Genomic DNA, 17,852 nt, shown 5'->3' with positions numbered 1-17,852 from the left:
TTTGTTTACAGCCCTTATTAGCCTCAACCTAAACAAACAAAGCTACAGGCAGATATTTAGATTCATAAACCTTCTGCTCTGTTTTTGAGTGTTTCAGACAATTTCACAAGAAACTTTGGGAGGTTTTCTTTCTGACGAGACCTTATTTATGCATCAGTAGTGGTTCTTTAGTGTTTTTGCGTGGCGTGGAAGTGGTTAAAGCTGATCTGCTGACATAAAAGGCTCTTAGAAAATTTACATTTCTTGATGCAGACCGAGGAGTTCGCAGTTGGCAGATAACCTCTGTAGCCGAGGCTGCACCTCCTCCAGCAGCTCGATGATAAAAAGCTATAAAGTGGTTTGCTGATGGAAATCTTTTAATGAAGCGCAGCGGCTCTGAAAGCACAGCAAAGAGGCAGCAGATCACTATTTAAATGAACGAAGCAGGAATGTTACTTGAAACTGGGAAGGACTAGAGACAAATACATCACACAGCAGCTATTAAACTACCGGAGAAAAAAAGAGTTGATGACGCAGTTTGGTTGATGGCAGAAACCGTCAAAGTCTGAACACTGTGAAACCACAACGACACACAAGATAAATAATAACGCCTGTTTTATCTTGTGGATGTTTTCACCTTTTAAGCAACACCTCAGCTTCAATGACTTGTCTTCTATGCAAAAAAAACCCATCACACACCTGTAACATTCACACCTCAGCTCACCCAAATGCCAAGGAATCACACTTGATGTGCACACAAACACACACACACACACACACACACACACACACACACACACACACACACACAGAGAGAGCTGAAACGAAATCTTTTCCACCTACAGCAACAGCGTCGGGAGCGAGAGCTGAGGAAGCAGCAGGAGCGCGAGCAGAGGAGGAGGTACGAAGAGATGGAGCAGCTCCGCCGAGAGGAGGAGAGGAGGCACGCGGAGAGGGAGCAGGTAGGAACACACCTGACCTGCAGATGTTACATCACCGGTGTCATCCAGGTGGACGTGGCCTCTTAACTCGTTAAAACACACCGATCTGCTCGCTGCTCTGACCTCTGACCTCTGACTAACACACAGTCGGTACATTCACTGTTTGGTTTGAATCAACACAGACGAACAGACCAGCAGCCGCATCTGCTTGTAAATGTTCTTCACTTTCTGTCTGAACTCAGCTGTAGAGTCACTTTACTCACCATCAAACATAGAACAGTGGTTCCCAGTCTGTCTGCCAGACACATGTTTGCAGGTTAATCAACAAGACAACAACAACTTTTCTCCAGTTTAGTTTTTCTTCTGATGAATTTCTGGATAATTTTATGTCTTCAGGCTAATAAAAAAGGTCTAATTAAACATGCTACTGGATAGAGATGCATTATGGGAAATGTAGGATTCAATGTTTTTGGACTTTAATCCATACTAGAGGCTAAAGGTCAGGCTATCTTTAGCTGTGTCTCAAATCACTTCTGTTAGTACACTTTCATGTAGTACACTGTGTACACTATGTACTTACTGGTGTACTGTGCAACTTTTGACAAGGTAGTGTTGTCTCAAATCAAACATGGCTGTTGTGCACTTACTGGAAATGCCGATCGCAAATTAGCATTAGCTAGCGTTAGCATTAGCGTTATCGTTCATGCTACCAAATCATTACAGGCTGCTAAATTAACCCAAAAAACATACTGATGGCTTATAACAGACAACAGTATAGTGGTGCTTAGTGTTAAAAAACACATGTATAACTCACATTTGTATAATGTGGCGATGTTCACCGTAGTTACAACGTACACGGCCGCCATTTCCAGTTTGAAAAGTGGTCCCTCCCCTTCCGCTACGTAGCCAAGATGGCGACCATTGAGGGAGAGAAGCGTCCATAGTTCCACACTCCTCAGTGTGAACGCACTTATGCACTCAAAATGTTAAGTGTAAGTACAGAAGTGAAGCAATTTGAGACGCAGCATTAGTCTCTGCTGCATCAACTTGGACTAATCTGTTATATGTTAAGATCCAGTTATAGAAGCTTATTGCTGATCAATTATACAAGAACTTACAACTTTTTAGTTTTACTGAAAGTCCCAAAATTTTCACCAAACTTCCACAGATAATCACTCAGTCTAGTCTAGATACATTAATTGATTGATAGGTTTGTGTTTTGCGATAATTCATCCATATAAATATGACCTGATATTAGCTCATCCGGTCCAGTGACAGTTGTGATCTGAGTGTAAAAAGGCTGCATGTGACAGATCTTAAGATCTTCAGAGAGCTTTCTGAATCAATTATCTTATAGCTTTTAATAGTTTTATTATAGTAATCATGTTTATTTTAAATACAGTCAGTTGGATGAAATGTTCTTATGATGATAAAGAGAGACGACGTTGTTTCTGCTGCGTTAACGTCACATATCCGACATATAACAGAGGAGGTTTTACTTTTACTGCTTTCTGTTTTAAACGTGTTGCTCTTTAACAGCTGATTTCACTCTGATCTTTAACATCTTTCCTGCATCAATAAGCATGTCTCTCTCTTCTACTAATTACACCCTTCTGCTGTTTCTCTCTTCTTTTTGTTTATCTCTCCTCGTCTATTTCTGACTTAATCCCTACTTTCACACCTCTTCAATGAATCTTCTACTTTCGTCTGTCCTCCTCCTCCTCCTCCTCCTCCTCCTTCTTCTTCTTCTTCTTCTTCTTCTTCTCTTTCCATATTCCTTCCTGCTCTGGTGATGTCACTGGTTGCCTGGGCTCCAATTCGCTTCTCTGCTGCCTCGGTGCGCTCTCATTGGCTGCGTCTCATGCTGGCCCGCGGCTGCTGATTGGTTAGGAGTATATCCGTAGACAGCTGGAGGAGGAGCAGAGGCAGCTGGAGATCCTGCAGCAGCAGCTCCTGCAGGAGCAGGCCTTACTGCTGGTAACATCACACACACACACCTAAAAAACACACAAATACTTACAATGTCAAAGGTTTCCATGACAACAGCTCAAAGGTCGGTGAGCATGGAAACAGCACGGGTACCACGACATAGCGAGTGCTGGTTCTGTGTCGCCCCTTTTGTTGTTTTTCCTCACAGAAATCGTGACTCGGCGAAGGCGATCAATACCGAGACATCAGCCTTTTCAGAAAAAGTTAACAAACCAATCAATGAGCGCTGACAGCGGTGGGCGTGTCGGTCGATCGCTGACGCTCCCTGAAGTGACATTTCATTCAGCTTCATTGTTCTTAACGATGCCGTCATCCTTTTAAACGCCACAGAATCAGACGCCGGCTTAACAGACAGCGTTACAGCTCAGTAGTTTATGTAAAAAGGGATTTATTGTAACTCAGGGGATGAAGCAGACAGAGGAGAGTTAATATAGAAGACACACAACTCAAGAAAATAACTCAGAGCGGCGTGAAGACCGAGCGGCCGAGAGCTGCCGTAGCCGTAGCTGAAGGATCCGGGGAAGATGTTCTGTCCGGCTGATGAGATGATGGATGGCAGGTGGTCTGATTAGAGCAGGTGCTGAGCATCAGGAGTAATCAGGGAGAAGCCAGAGGAGCGAGGAGGGAGGAGGAGGAGCACGGGGAGACAAACAGGAGGAGGCGAGAGTCACGAGGAAGAGGAGAAACGCTGTGACAGAGAGAAAATATCACAATAAGCAGCCTTTAGTTTTTCAGTTGGATTCGGTGTTTTTGTGTCGATGCTTCATGTTTGTAACTGCTACACATGCTCAGATGTAGCTGACATGTGAGCAGCACGCGTACAAAAATAACAACAGTCACTAACATCATATGTGAGACAGTCATGACGCGTCTCGGTTAACTTCCCTCCAGTTGAATAGAAGCTTCTCCATAAACGTCCAACAGATATGAAACTTCCTCGTCTCTCCGCTGACGACCGTCGCTATTGTTTCTCTCCTACGTGTTTATTTTTATCAGGCTGTGAGGCGTCGACACCGAACGATGACAACACACAATATGAGCAGAGAAATGTTAAAAACACACACACACATGAAGTCTGATCTGACCGGAGATCAGATATGAATCAGATCTAGATCCACGTATGCAAGCAGCCCAGAGCTAAAGTCACTTAGAAGAATCACTTAGACGCAAAGAAAATCAGATTTAAGCCTCTTCAGTGTGTAACGTGAACGCCGCCGTGCTGTCATCACGCTGAAATGTGCTTTGGGTCGATGAAAGCTTCCAGATGAAACTCATTATTAAACCGGAGACTCTGGATTCTCTCTCTCTGGTTGGCAGTCATCGTGGCCTTTGACTCCACTTTGTTTTCCGTCTTTTAAGACACTTAAAGAAGCTGCTGCAGACTTACACACACACACACACACACACACACACACACACACACACACACACACACACACAGAGTTCAGTTAAAGCCGCACCTCCGACTTGTCGAGACGGTGTGAAAAACATGCTCGGACAGTTTCAGACTGAGCTTCCAGACTGATGAGTTGATGCTATTTGACAAGTTTGTCTCCGAAACGAAATGTCAGGTTTACACATATAACACTAAATATACACAGATCTGACCTTTTAAAATCACACATCAGATATCAAGCTGTACGTTCAACAAATCTTTATTTAATATGAGATCTGCAGTTATTTGAAGCGGAGACAGATGCATTCGTGTTCTGACTTTATTCCTGATTTAAAGGCGGTAACGTGAGTCAGTGCGCTGGGTCATCACACACTCGGCCCACACTGAAAACATCTCATCTGTCTGCTTTTACTTCAACGAGTCCGATAACGTGAATGAAAGTCAGTGAAAGCTTTGAGTGTTGAAGGATAAAAAAAAACATGATCAGGAAGCATAAAGATGAGTCCAGATGTGTCACCTGTGAACTCAGCGTTCGTGGTCTTTAGTCACACGTACGGTGACGTGAGACTTGAGTCTGTGACGGGATTTAAGACCTCATGTGTTTCCATGGAGATAAATTAAAAGTCCTGACCCTGTGACTCATTTCAAAGTCTGTTTCTGAACGTTTGTGTACAGTCAGAACGTTCAGAGAGATTTTCTCTTTATAGGAACTGATGAACATTATATTCAACTGAGGAACGTCTCGTTATAGACGCACAAAACCCAACTTCTGTCTATTTTATCAGATTATAATAAACACATTCAAGAATAATCTCTGATGCATCAATAAATGTCTATAACAAAAATGAAAAAAGCAAATGTCATCAAAAGTAAATATGGTAGAAATCATTGTGATGATGAATATATTGATCCATACTCCATATTGCTGAGGATTATGGGTAATTTAGGGTCTAGTGGATTTTGTTGATGTGAGATGAAACACTGAATCTGAAATGAAATGTTTTTATTTTCTTCTTCAGAACAGATTTGTAGTTTTTTGGAACAAAGTTCTTCATTCATTATTAAGGTTGTAAACACTGTTTACATGTAAATACACAGTGAGGCATCTGGATAAACAAACAAACAAAAAAATTGAAGATTTGGAGACAAAAAGTTTGTTATATTCAAATGTTTGTGGTCAGTTTGACTCATGTTTAGGTTGTTTTAAGTCAGTTTACTGGTAACGTGAAGCATGAATATTTTATATCATTAACAGCTGATGGTCAGAATGATGTTTTAGATTCCTGACAAACAATTTTATTGTAAATTAGTATTTTCTGTGGCAGGAAGTTGTTGCAACAGGTGCAATAAAGCAATTTTTTTGAGGCGTATTTGAAAGTTCAGTCCTCATAAAAAAAGACATGAAAAACAAGTGGAAAAGCATCTTCAGTCCTGGTTTATATACATAAATTCCAGTGAAGTCTGTATTTTATCCTGAAGAAGGCAGTTTGTGGAAACGTTGATCTTCATCTGTTCAATTCAATGTAACTAGAATCTAAAGCAGGTCAGGAAATGAGAATAAACATCATTTAACATCTCCGTCTTTAGAAGCAGACCCTCCATATGTATTAAACTGGCGTTTTTTCCCTCCTCCGTCGTTCACCCGGCGTCTCTCCTCTGCTCCGATGTGTCTGATGTGCAGGAGTACAAGAGGAAGCAGATCGAGGAGCAGCGGCAGGCCGAGCGGCTGCAGAGGCAGCTGCAGCAGGAGCGAGCGTACCTGGTGTCCCTGCAGCAGCAGCAGCAGCAGGAGCCGCCGAGACCGCCGCAGGACAAGAAGCAGCTGTACCACTACAAAGACCAGGCGCCCGGGACCAACGACAAGCCGGCCTGGGCCAAAGAGGTAACCACACACACACACACACACTTTAATACACTCTTCATCAAGTCAGTTCGTTCTTAAAAAACTTACTTTCTTAAAACTTGTGATAAAAGCTACTAATGCAGTGACATGGTTTTAAGCCATTTCAATTTGTTTCAAGAATTTTTTTAGTCTTTTTTTCTTTATTTCACCACAGTGTGACATAGTGCCTGTTTTCTACAGTAAATACTAAGACTTTTCTAGATGATCTACAATATACTGTAGAATTTCTGATGTTTTGATTCAGATTTAGACAAAAACTGACTCGGCCAGGAGGACATTTGTAAAAATGCATAAAAACAAGGAAAAAGTGGAATATTAAGATGCTATAAAGGAAGATATGTATGAGATTTTAAACAAAATAAAGAATACACACGTGCATTTCATCTTAAATTCTAGTTTTTGTAAGAAACAAGTGAAAAAACACCAAACCAAAGCTGGACGAGACTTTTAAAGACGTTCTGTAGATTTGATTATAAGAATCTCAACTTTATGCAGTTTTTCTCACTTTTTAATTCAAGATGTTTTTATTGTCATTCAGCAAAAAAGCAGAGGGAAATTACGATCATAGGTCCCGTTAAAAACACAGATAAATAAAAAGAAAACAGTATGTAAAAAGATCTATATAAAAACAAATAATACAATTAAACATAAATAAATCATTTCTGGACATTGGGTTTGAGGTGGAAGGAATGTGAACATGAAAAGTAAGGGGGAGAGTTTTTGCACATATGATTGTGTTATATTGCACTTTTGTACAGCAGCTGCCTGATTGATGATTGAAATATGATTATTAAAAGATAGTTTAAGACCCCAGAAGAGGTTTATAAATATTTCTATATTTACTTTACTCCAATCAAAGTCTGCTGTGATTCGTTTTTTTACCCAGAAGGAGACAAAGTTGAAAAGCAGCTCTGTTAACGAGGTGAACGTGTGCAAACAAAGACTAAAAGGCAGGTTTGCATGTAAGAACAAGAAAACAGCAACAGAGAAGCTCAAACAGCTGACGTGTTGCTGCTTTAAGGCTCTCAGGACGTCAACAGTCTGTTTGTTTGTGTTGTTTTTGTTGTGTTGTTTTCTCTCCTCCAGGTATCATCAGCTGCGTTCCTGCAGACGACTGTTTCTAACCCGCCGTGACGCTTCAAATGATGCTTTATTTTTTTTCTTTAGGTGCAGCAGCGAGACAATAATCTGTATGTTGTATGTTTTATGTGCTGCTTGTGTCAAATGAAGAGTTTCAAACCAAAAATGATGATTTGGATTCATGTTTAGAGGAAGATAAACATGTTTCAGTGACCGCAGCACTTCTGCTTATTTAGCTTTTGAGAAAAGAATCTTCCTCATATGATGCAGTGATAAATTATGTTGAAATGCAGATTTACATAAAGAAGAGGAAGAAACATCTTTATTTATACAGCACTTTTAGAAAAAAACAGTGAAAATGTGCAAGAATACGCAAAAGAAACAAACAAACCAGTAGAAAAGTTGCTTTCATTCACTTTTCTATGTTTTGAGTTTTGACAAATCACTTTGGATGAAACTCTTTTATGTCTTGTTTGCTACGTGTATGAAGGATTTGGAAATCTACATTTAAATTGGCCACTAGACTGTAAAAGAGTTTGTTGTCTGACTGTAGTTAGTTTAGTCAGTTAATTTAGGTTCCTGTACGGACTCTGTCGAGGTGTTTCCACAGCTTTTTTTTTTAGTTTTTTAACCACCTGCTGATGGTTCAAAGGGAGAAAGAAGAGAGCTTTTAAAAATAAGTAGAAGAAGAAATAAAGGATATGCAGCATTTCTTTGTATTATGACCCAAACAAAGATGGAATCCAGACGATTAAGCAGCTTTCCTTTGTTTGGGTCCATGAACGAAGACACCTCGAAAAAATCCTTTACTTTACACTGAAGGGACTATTTTTTGTACCACTGAGGATTTAATGGACATGTCTTGATTTATTAGCAAAACTCTCTCAAAATAATAGCTTACATCTGTGGCCTTAATGCAAAAACTTCAGTGTAATGTTAGCTAGCAATGTTAGCTAGCAAGGGACTATTTTTGGTACCTCTGAGGATTTAATGGGCATGTCTTGATTTATTAGCAAAACTTGTCAATAAAATGACTAAAGTTTACATTTTTTCTCAAAATAATAACTTATATCTGTGGCCTTAATGCAAAAACTTGAGTGTAATGTTAGCTAGCAACGTTAGCTAGCATGCTAATCAGATATTGGAACAGGTTACGTGTGTAGTTACATGTTTAGAAACTCAGCAGATCTTCGGTTGTGTCACGTCCGCCTGTATGTTTCCTGTGCTACGTGTCTTCTCCGTGTTCATGTTGGTGTGTCTGCTCTCTTGTGAACACTCACCTTGCTCTCCAGGTGATGCGTCGAGCTCAGAGCAACTCGCCTCGCGTCCCTCCCAAGAAATACCACTCCTTCAGGGAGCCGCGAGACGTCAACCTCGACAACCTCCTCTTACTCCCCGGTTACAAACCTCGCCGCCCCCGCCCCCCTTCCTACCCCGCACATGTCAGCCCCTCCAGAGATCACCTCCACCTGCCACGAATCCGTGTCACCTGCGTCCCCGAACACGGCTCCTCCTCTCAGGCGGCGATGCGCAGGCAGAGCCCCGACTCCAGGGGCTCCGACGCCAGGGGTCCCGACGCCAGGGGCCGGAGCCCAGGCCGCCGGGTCAGTCGGAGGATGAACAGATGCTTCACTACTTCTTCTTCTTCCCCTTTTCTTTGTCATCCCTCGGTCGGCTGACTCACTAACCCCGTCAGGTGGAAAGATTTCCTTCTTTAACTGCGGAAACGATAACTCTCCTCTCCTTTCGTTACTCACCTCTTCATGTCGCCATTTCTCACCGGGATCCTTTGATTAATTTCCTCTATGACTGCTGGTGTCGGGGACTCATGTAGTTCTAGTATAATAGCTCTGAATCAGATCTGCCGTCAGTAATAGAATCCAAAGAATTTATTAGACTTATCAAAGTTTTAAGGTTTTAAGTATCTTCTGGATTCTTGTCAGGACCAGATCAGTGTTTCTCCAGTTTTGTAGAATTAAAAGAAAGGATAGCAGACAACTTTGATCTTTAATAGACAAGATGGTCACATATATCTCCTGGCCAAAAGTATGTGGACACCCCAGCCTAGACCTCTTCAGACATTTCAGACCATAGTTTGCTTCAGACTTCGTGGCAACAGTTTGTGTTTGTCTCTAACATCCCTGTAAACAAAGGCAGCTTTATAAAGAAATGGTTTTCCCAGTTTGGTGTGGAAGAACTGACCCTGAACCCTGACCTCAACCCCATCCCACACCAGTGATCCAGACCTCACTGATGCTCTTCTGGCTGAACGGGAGCAAATCCCTGCAGCCAGGTTCAAACATCTGGTGGAGAGTCTGAAACCAGCAGACTGAAGCATCACATGATCAACTATCACATACGGCTGTAATGTGTAATTGTACGTCCACATACTTTTGGCCATGTGGTAGAAACGCTGCAACATTTTGACGCACTGGAAGATAAATTTTAAAATAATACAACTGAGAGAATCTATAAACAGATGAGAACTTTTGGGAAATGAACACGTAATCTCCTTCTCTTCTAATCTTTTCTTATGCTTCCTTCTAACTTTTAATCTCCTTTTAATTGTCTGGATGTTTGAACTTCACTTTTCCATTTCACAGGTCACTGACTGTCCGGGTGCTGCAGGTTGATCTGCAGAAAAAAGGATTTTTCCTCTTTTACTGCAGCGGCTCTCAATCTGCTGCTTTAATTAACATAAATACTGCGTAACGTAACGTACGCAGTCGTTTCTGATAGAGTTGAGAATATTTACATCAATCAAACCAAAGAATTAAAAGTTTAAATCCAGATTTTTTGGTTGAATCTGTGAGATGCAGGCAGGCGTCACTTTGTTCCAAACAGGTTGAGAGCTGCTGTTTTTATTGCATGTTGTGTATTAATGGGATCATAAATCTAACAGGTACTAACTTCAACAACTCTAACTAACAGTTTCCCTCCCGCAGGATTAATCTGTGTAATATTATAATACTTCATTTACTGCAACTTTTATTTACTACACAGTGTTTTGCTGGTTTAACAAGATGCTTTTCATATTATTATGACAAAGTTTCTTACTGTTACTAGATACCAAATTACTCTGTTTTTACAACAAACGTTTCTATTTGCAATATTTTATCTTGTTATATCACAAAATCAACACCTGCACAACCTTACAAAGCTATAAATGAACAGATGGATGTGTAAATGTTCCAACATCATACAAACATATGATGCAGAAAATGATGTTTTAATGAGAAACACCTGTTCAGTGTTATTATTATCTCTACATATATAGACACATACATAAAGGGAAGCAACATGTCGTTCCTCAGAGATCACAGAGCAACATAGAACAGACACGAGGACGCGTGCAAAACAATAAAAAAAGATGCAAGAAACAAAATATTAACATAAGTGCAAACATCAGACTGAGCACACGTACAGGGTTGTTAGCCGCTAACTTAGCAGCTAAAAACAGAATCATTTAGTATCCAGTAATAACGAGAAAATCATAATAACAGTCAGAACATCTTGTTAAAATGAGAAAAGTTTTAATTTAAACATGTTGACACTTCCAGGTGTTCAGACTCACATGTTGAATCTGTTTAGTCTTTAAACTCCTCCACATGTTCTGTTAAATGAAAAAAATCTGCATGTCAGCACCTCATATTTGTTCTCTGCTGGTTTTCCTATCACTATAAATCAGAGCGGCTTTAAGCGCACGCTCCCTCCCCCGTTCAGAGTGAGATCTGCAGTCCTGCCCGTGGTGGCAGCTGGTGTACTGATGTAGGGCAGCTGCAGCTATATCAGTCTCTCTCCCTCTGGACACCACGCATGGAAACACACACACACACACACACACACACACACAGATAGTTAAGCCTCGTTTCCTCACATGAAACACACACACAGTCTCTGTGCAGATAGGTCTACCCTCATCGCTGCCTCCCAGGATTTCCCTCCGAGCTGCAGAAATATTTCCATCTCACTCAGACACAATGTTCCTCTCTAAAAACAGACCATCAGAAAACATGTGCAGGTGATGTTTGCAGCCTTTTATACAATAATAACACTGTTAAGGCTGAAATCTGATGCTTTAAGGAAGTATTGAGACTTCCTTTTTACTTCTGTCAGTCGCAGTTTCAACACACTTCTTGCAAACCATGAAGTCTTAATGGAAAGTGTGTCGGATCAAACACTCAAAGACTCTCAGACCTTCATCAGACATAGTTCATATAAACAAATAGCACCATATATATATATAAAGGTTATAGGTTAGAGTATGAGCTGCTATTTTTTTCTTGTTTTGTTGTTGTTTTACATTTATATCAAGCGAAAGAGTGCAGATAAACAAGTTTGCCAGGAAATACATGAAAAAAAAGAGATTAAAATCATATCATATTAAAGATATCCATAAAAAAGAGGAAGTATGTGCGTACACTGACAGTTGGCTTTATCAGACAGGTATAATAAGTGATACATGAGCTCTGCAAATATAAAACCAAACAGGATACTGAGCTGTTTCCTGTAAACAGACACACAGACATAGAACATGTACACGTATAAAAAGCATGTTCACATCAAACCATAAAGGTCGTCAGAGGTCATGTTCACACTGGAGTCTGTAGTCGTCAAAAGGAAAAAAAAAAAAAGACATTAAAGGGGATTTAAAAACTGGAAAAAGACTAATAATCACAAGTCATTCATGTCAGCAAGGACAAAATACAAGAAAATTATAAATATATACAGTATATCAACAAGAATCTATCTTAAATCTGCAGAGCCAGCAGGTTACTGAAGGAGGTGACTGACATATAGATCTAATAACAGGAATGTTAAACATGTTAATCACTCAAAAAATAAATCTTACCTCATGCAGAAGTTAAGAAAAACATCTGGAGATCTAAACTTCCACAACAGGAATTAAATTTAAATCTAAAACATCTGGATAAACTGAACACACATTAAATAAAATTAAAGCTTCACACACACACACCTCACTGCATGCTGTGAGTGACTGTGGTCTGATGTGTGTGTGTGTGTGTGTGTGTGTGTGTGTGTGTCAGGTGGAGGAGCATTATAAGATGAACAGACAGACTTCTCCTGCATTGCAGCATAAAGTCTCCAACCGAATCTCGGACCCGTCGCTGCCGCCGCGCTCCGAGTCCTTCAGCAGCGGAGGCATCCAGCAGGCTCGGACCCCGCCCATGCACCGCTCCGTCGAACCACAGGTGTGTGTGTCCCACGTCTTAGTGTGTTTGAGTGAGTGTGTGTGTGTGTTAGTGTGTGATGCAAACTTCCTTTAGAGTGCGATCACGTTTCAGTTTCTTTGCTCTGTTTGAAAGTAGAAAAAGGAGAGATTGTTTGCAGATTTTGCAGACTGTCTGTCAGGTGATTTAGGAAGAGGAAGCAGAGAAGAAGAACTGTAGCTGTAGATGGTGGAAAGAACTTGACTCACATGTCCTCTATGAGGAGGCAGAGTTGTCAAAAATGAAGAAACAGCTGAATATGAGCATCAGTCCAGACGTCCTGCAGGAGAAACTGTTGGTTTCTAGATGTTAAAGTCCAACTGTTTGTTTTTTTTATCTCCTACAGCAACAAATCTGCTCTGTAAATCACTTGTCGTTTGTTCTCCTTTCAGGAAAAATCAGAAAAAGGGAAAAATTTGATGGCTCCTCTTAGTTATACATGAATTGGATGGAATAATGTTAGTTATCTGTCTACATAGATGGAGTCTAAAGTGATAACATGTCGTTTTATCATCGGCAGAGCAGACGGTCACACTGAGCCTGATTGCATCCTGCTACACAACAACAACACACGTTAGCTTTCCCGCTAAAGTCTCCTTCTAATGTAACTTATAAACATGAAGACACGTCTCGTCCTGCAGCTTGTTGAACGAGCCGTCAAACAAACATTCACTTTGTGAAGCTAGGTAGCTAATTAGCTTCTCAGCTGCATCACATTAAACATGTAAACTTACCTGCAAATGTCACTTTGACCTTGTTCGATGCTGGTTTGGTTCTTATCTTTAATACCACTAACAACAGGCTGTCTGTCTGTGACTTGTAGCTACAGCAGTTTGTTTACTGTCTCTCTCGTTTCCTGCAGTCAAACACTGGCGACCTGCCAGCTGCTGTCAATCAAACACACACACTAAAGACCCTTTTTTCTTCTTTCTAATAACAAAAAACTAACAATAAATTTATAAAACATGTTGGAATGATCCTTGATTGCATCCTGGGATGACTAAACGTTACTTCAGCTGGACTTCAACATCTTAACCATCATCGCTGTAATTTAAAGTTGTTTCCTTTCCTTCTGATCTCATTCTATTAAAAGTCACTTAGAGTCTTGCTGGAGGGCAGAAACTTGTATTTTCAGGGGTCGTTAGTGGAAATGTCATCGTTCAAACGGGGACAAACTAACTGAACTAAAGGAGCGAACACTCCTTTGAACATGATTGGTGTGAACGCACCCTGAGGCATGTGTTTCTTACCCCTCTCTCCTTCTTTCTCACCTTTTTCTCTCCCTCCCGCTCACCTCTACTTGCATCCTTCATCCTGATCGCACTTGTGTGAACCCAAATCCTGATCCTGCTCTTCCTCCTCCTCCTCCTCCTCCTCCTCAACCCTGCCTGGTTCCTGCTTGTGTGTGTGTGTGTGTGTGTGTGTGTGTGTGTCCAGATGGCCCACCTGGTGCAGGTGAAGAGTCACGGCCTGTCAGGCTCCCAGTCTCTGTACGACCCTCACGGCGTGTCGTCCTCCACGGCGTCGCCTTCCCCCTCCCGGCCTCCCATGCCCCGGCAGAACTCCGACCCCACCTCCGACACCCCTCCTCCCCCGCCCCTCTCCCGCCTGGCGCCCCCTCTCGACAAGCTGGACCGCAGCTCCTGGCTGCGGCAGGACGACGACATGCCCCCCAAGGTGTCTGCATGCCACCACCCGTGTGTTTTTATCCTCGTGTGTGTGTGTGTGTGTGTGTGTGTGTGTGTGTGTGTGTGTGTGTGTGTTTTCTCTTGTGGCTGGAAGCTTTTCTTTGTCTTGATTCTGTTTTCGTGATAAAAAAAGATGCTCTTTTGTTCTCGTCTGTTTAGTTTCTGCGTCCTTTGGGAGCCTCTCCTGACGACTGAGGCTCTTTTTTGATGTTTTTGTGTTAGCGTGGAAGATGTGTCGTTATTCTGTTTTAAACATTATTCATCTGCTCATCTATTAGAATATTTATCTACAAGAAAATGTTAAATGACAGCTGTGCTTTCTCTGGAAGAACTGGATGCAGCAACATATAAACTACAAAGTGGCACAAACAATCTCTCAGTAATTTGGCCTAATTTCATCTTTTATTTCTGTCTAATGTGTTTCTTGCTTTAAACTAGACCTACAGCACCAGTCACACTGTTTGAAACTGAACTGTGTGTGCAGACTGTGGTCGTTAGTTCAGAGTAGTGTTTAATTGTACTGGTTTTGCAGTCTGTGTTTATTTGCGACAAACAAGCCTGCGTGTCGACTGTCAGATGTTCGCTGTAGCTGCAGGATGTTCTGTGTTTCTTTCTGTTATTTGTCACCTCGAGGTTCAACGTCAGCTTCGGCCAAATCACTGAGAGACTTTTTGCACTTTTGCTGAGTGCTGCTGAGGCTGGAACCCACTGAAAGTGACATGAATAGTATGATTGGTCCCGAATTATGGACTTTACCATCTCCAAATACCACTAATAGCTAAACACTAAAGCTCGGCTCAGGTTCACCAGCTGGTCCAGACTATAATACTGGACTCTAAAGACTCTTGGGTCTGTATGGTATTAGTTAAGATCCCTAACTTGGGTCCAGGGACCTCCCAGTAGTCCCTGAGAGGACCCACAAGAAGTTAGATTTCATTCATTTAAAGTCACAGCAGCCAGTGATTGATATAAGCTTAATATTTCATATCTCATCTGTGTACTGACGTAGATCTGGTCTGATCAGAGACTCTAGTTTGTGTCGGAGGTTCTGACCCAGAAGCCTGTTTGTCTCTCAGGTTCCTCAGAGGACGACTTCCATCTCTCCTGCTCTGGTCAGGAAGAATTCTCCTGGAAACGGACCTGGTCTGGGACCGCGGGCTGGAGCACACCTCATACGGGCCAGGTACACACACACACACGCACACACGCACACACACACACACACACACACACACACACACACACACACACATTGATTTTTTACTGTAATGACACCAATAGACACACACTTTTTGTGAGGGTTATACGTGTAAGTCTCTCAGCTGTGTTGAAACTGATGATTAAATATGTTTTTATAAGCAGATTCTGCTTTATTTTTCTCTATTTTTATATTTTTTCATTTTTGTTCACAGTTTCTTGTTCGTTTGCTGCAGAAAGTATCCGGTTTCCTTTTTCATCTCATAGTTCATCATATATGTTTTTCTCTTCAAATTATACACAGACATACACACTGATTGAGCCTCATACAAGCCTGGCACACACACACACACACACACACACACACACACACGCTGTGCCGTTGAGCTGTGAAAAACGCAGGTGTGACTTTATTTAGTTCAGAGCAGGATTTCAGCACTTTCCCGCATGAATGACGGGCCCGATGTGTTTGTGTTTCCGTAGCAACCCAGACCTGCGGAGGACCGATGTTTCCATGGAGACACCCCTGAAGAGGACGAGCAGCGGCAGCTCCTCCAGCTCCAGCACCCCCAGCTCCCAGGGAGGCTCCAACGAACGAGGTGCACGCACACACACATGCACGCACACACACACACACGCACACACACACACACACGCACACGCACACACTGTTATACTCTAAACATCACATTACATTCATTTATTAAACAATTTGGACTTCAATAAGCTCATTAAACCTCTACAGTCTCTATATATGGTTCCCTTGTGCTGCACTTTACATCCATTCACGACTAAAATTATAAATATTTTATGATTTCATACTTTTAAAAATGATTGCACTTTTTAAAAGTTTTAACTTGTTTTTTTTACTCATTTCTACTTTTATTTGATGTGTTTATGTACTGTGTGTTTTTATCCTGTGTGTCTGTTTCTCTGCTGTGTAACCACTTCCTGTTTGAGGACGAATAAAGTGATGGATCGATTGAAAATGGTTGATTGAGCAAATAGGAGCATGTGCAGTGCTGCAGTAACCTAAACACCAAGTCTTAACTATAAAATCAAGTTTAAATGCTCTTTGACGAGGTGATGACAATTTCCAAAATTGTCTTGACTTTCAAAATATTTTCCCATTTTCAGATATTTTCCTCACTTCCCCGCCGTCCAAACGTGTTTTCACTTTTTAAAAAAATGGACTCAATTTTCAAAAATGTCCTCAAATCAGATAATGTCCCCACTGTCAATAGATGTCTTCACTTGTTAAAGATTTTTCTTCAAATAGTCTTCAAAAAATTAAAAAACCTTCCACTTTCCAAAAAAATGTCCCTCATCATCAAAGTCTAAATGTGAAACTGCTCCTCATAAAGAAGAAGAACAAACACACACACAGAGAAAAGTGTTTCATTTAAAGTTGATTCTCTTGTTTTTAAAGTTTATTTATTCTCGTTCGTGTGTTTCAGGTAATTCAGTCCCAAAGACCGACGGTTCAACACTTTCTTCCCACGAGACCAAAGACGACAGCAGGGAGGTGTCACGACCCAGCAGGCCTGCAGTGAGTACACATCACTGATACACACACACACACACACACACACACTGATACACACACACTGATACACACACACACACACTGATACACACACACTGATACACACACACACACACTGATACACACACACTGATACACACACACACTGATACACACACACTGATACACACACACACACACTGATACACACACACACACACACACAGACACACACACTGATACACACACTGATACACACACACACTAATACACACTAATACACACACACACACACTGATACACACACACTGATACACACACACACTGATACACACACACTGATACACACACACACACACTGATACACACACACACACACACACACACAGACACACACACTGATACACACACTGATACACACACACACTAATACACACTAATACACACACACACAAACACACACTGATACACACACTGATACACACACACTGATACACAGTAATACACACACACACACACACACACACTGATACACACACACACACTGATACACACACACTGATACACACACACACACTGATACACACACACTGATACACACACACACACACACACACACACACACACACACTGATACACACACACACACACACAGACTGATACACACACACACACACACACACACACACACACACAGACTGATACACACACACACACACACACACACACTGATACACACACACACACACAGACTGATACACACACACACACACACACACACTCTGATAGACTGACTCTTCTCTCTGAACTCTGAACTAACCATGTTACTGTTCATTTTCACTTCCTCTCTCTCCTTCATCCTTCCTTCCATCGTCCTTCAGAGCTATAAGAAAGCTGTAGACGAGGTTAGTGACATTTATCCT

The 17,852-nt window shown here is 41.5% G+C and overlaps 1 protein-coding gene across 10 annotated transcripts in view; it reads left to right on the top strand.

Moving 5' to 3' along the window:
* The window catches only part of tnikb (TRAF2 and NCK interacting kinase b), a 68,226-nt gene that overhangs the window by 28,079 nt on the left and 22,295 nt on the right, over positions 1-17,852 (top strand). Inside the window, exons 13-22 of one of the 10 annotated variants that reach the window (XM_067578735.1) lie at positions 825-941; positions 2,811-2,897; positions 5,987-6,187; positions 8,581-8,892; positions 12,337-12,501; positions 13,957-14,196; positions 15,284-15,390; positions 15,888-16,003; positions 16,862-16,953; positions 17,811-17,834. In XM_067578735.1, the coding sequence (XP_067434836.1) occupies positions 825-941; positions 2,811-2,897; positions 5,987-6,187; positions 8,581-8,892; positions 12,337-12,501; positions 13,957-14,196; positions 15,284-15,390; positions 15,888-16,003; positions 16,862-16,953; positions 17,811-17,834 (1,461 nt within the window). The remainder of the gene's footprint in view (positions 1-824; positions 942-2,810; positions 2,898-5,986; positions 6,188-8,580; positions 8,893-12,336; positions 12,502-13,956; positions 14,197-15,283; positions 15,391-15,887; positions 16,004-16,861; positions 16,954-17,810; positions 17,835-17,852) is intronic. The other 9 variants (XM_067578737.1, XM_067578740.1, XM_067578739.1 and 6 more) reach the window with 9 other exon arrangements.

The sequence above is a fragment of the Thunnus thynnus genome, chromosome 21 (genome assembly GCF_963924715.1).
Source record: "Thunnus thynnus chromosome 21, fThuThy2.1, whole genome shotgun sequence".
In the NCBI taxonomy this organism is placed as follows: domain Eukaryota; kingdom Metazoa; phylum Chordata; class Actinopteri; order Scombriformes; family Scombridae; genus Thunnus; species Thunnus thynnus.
Note: the sequence above shows the minus strand (reverse complement) of the source record. Positions and strands in the feature narration are given on the sequence as shown.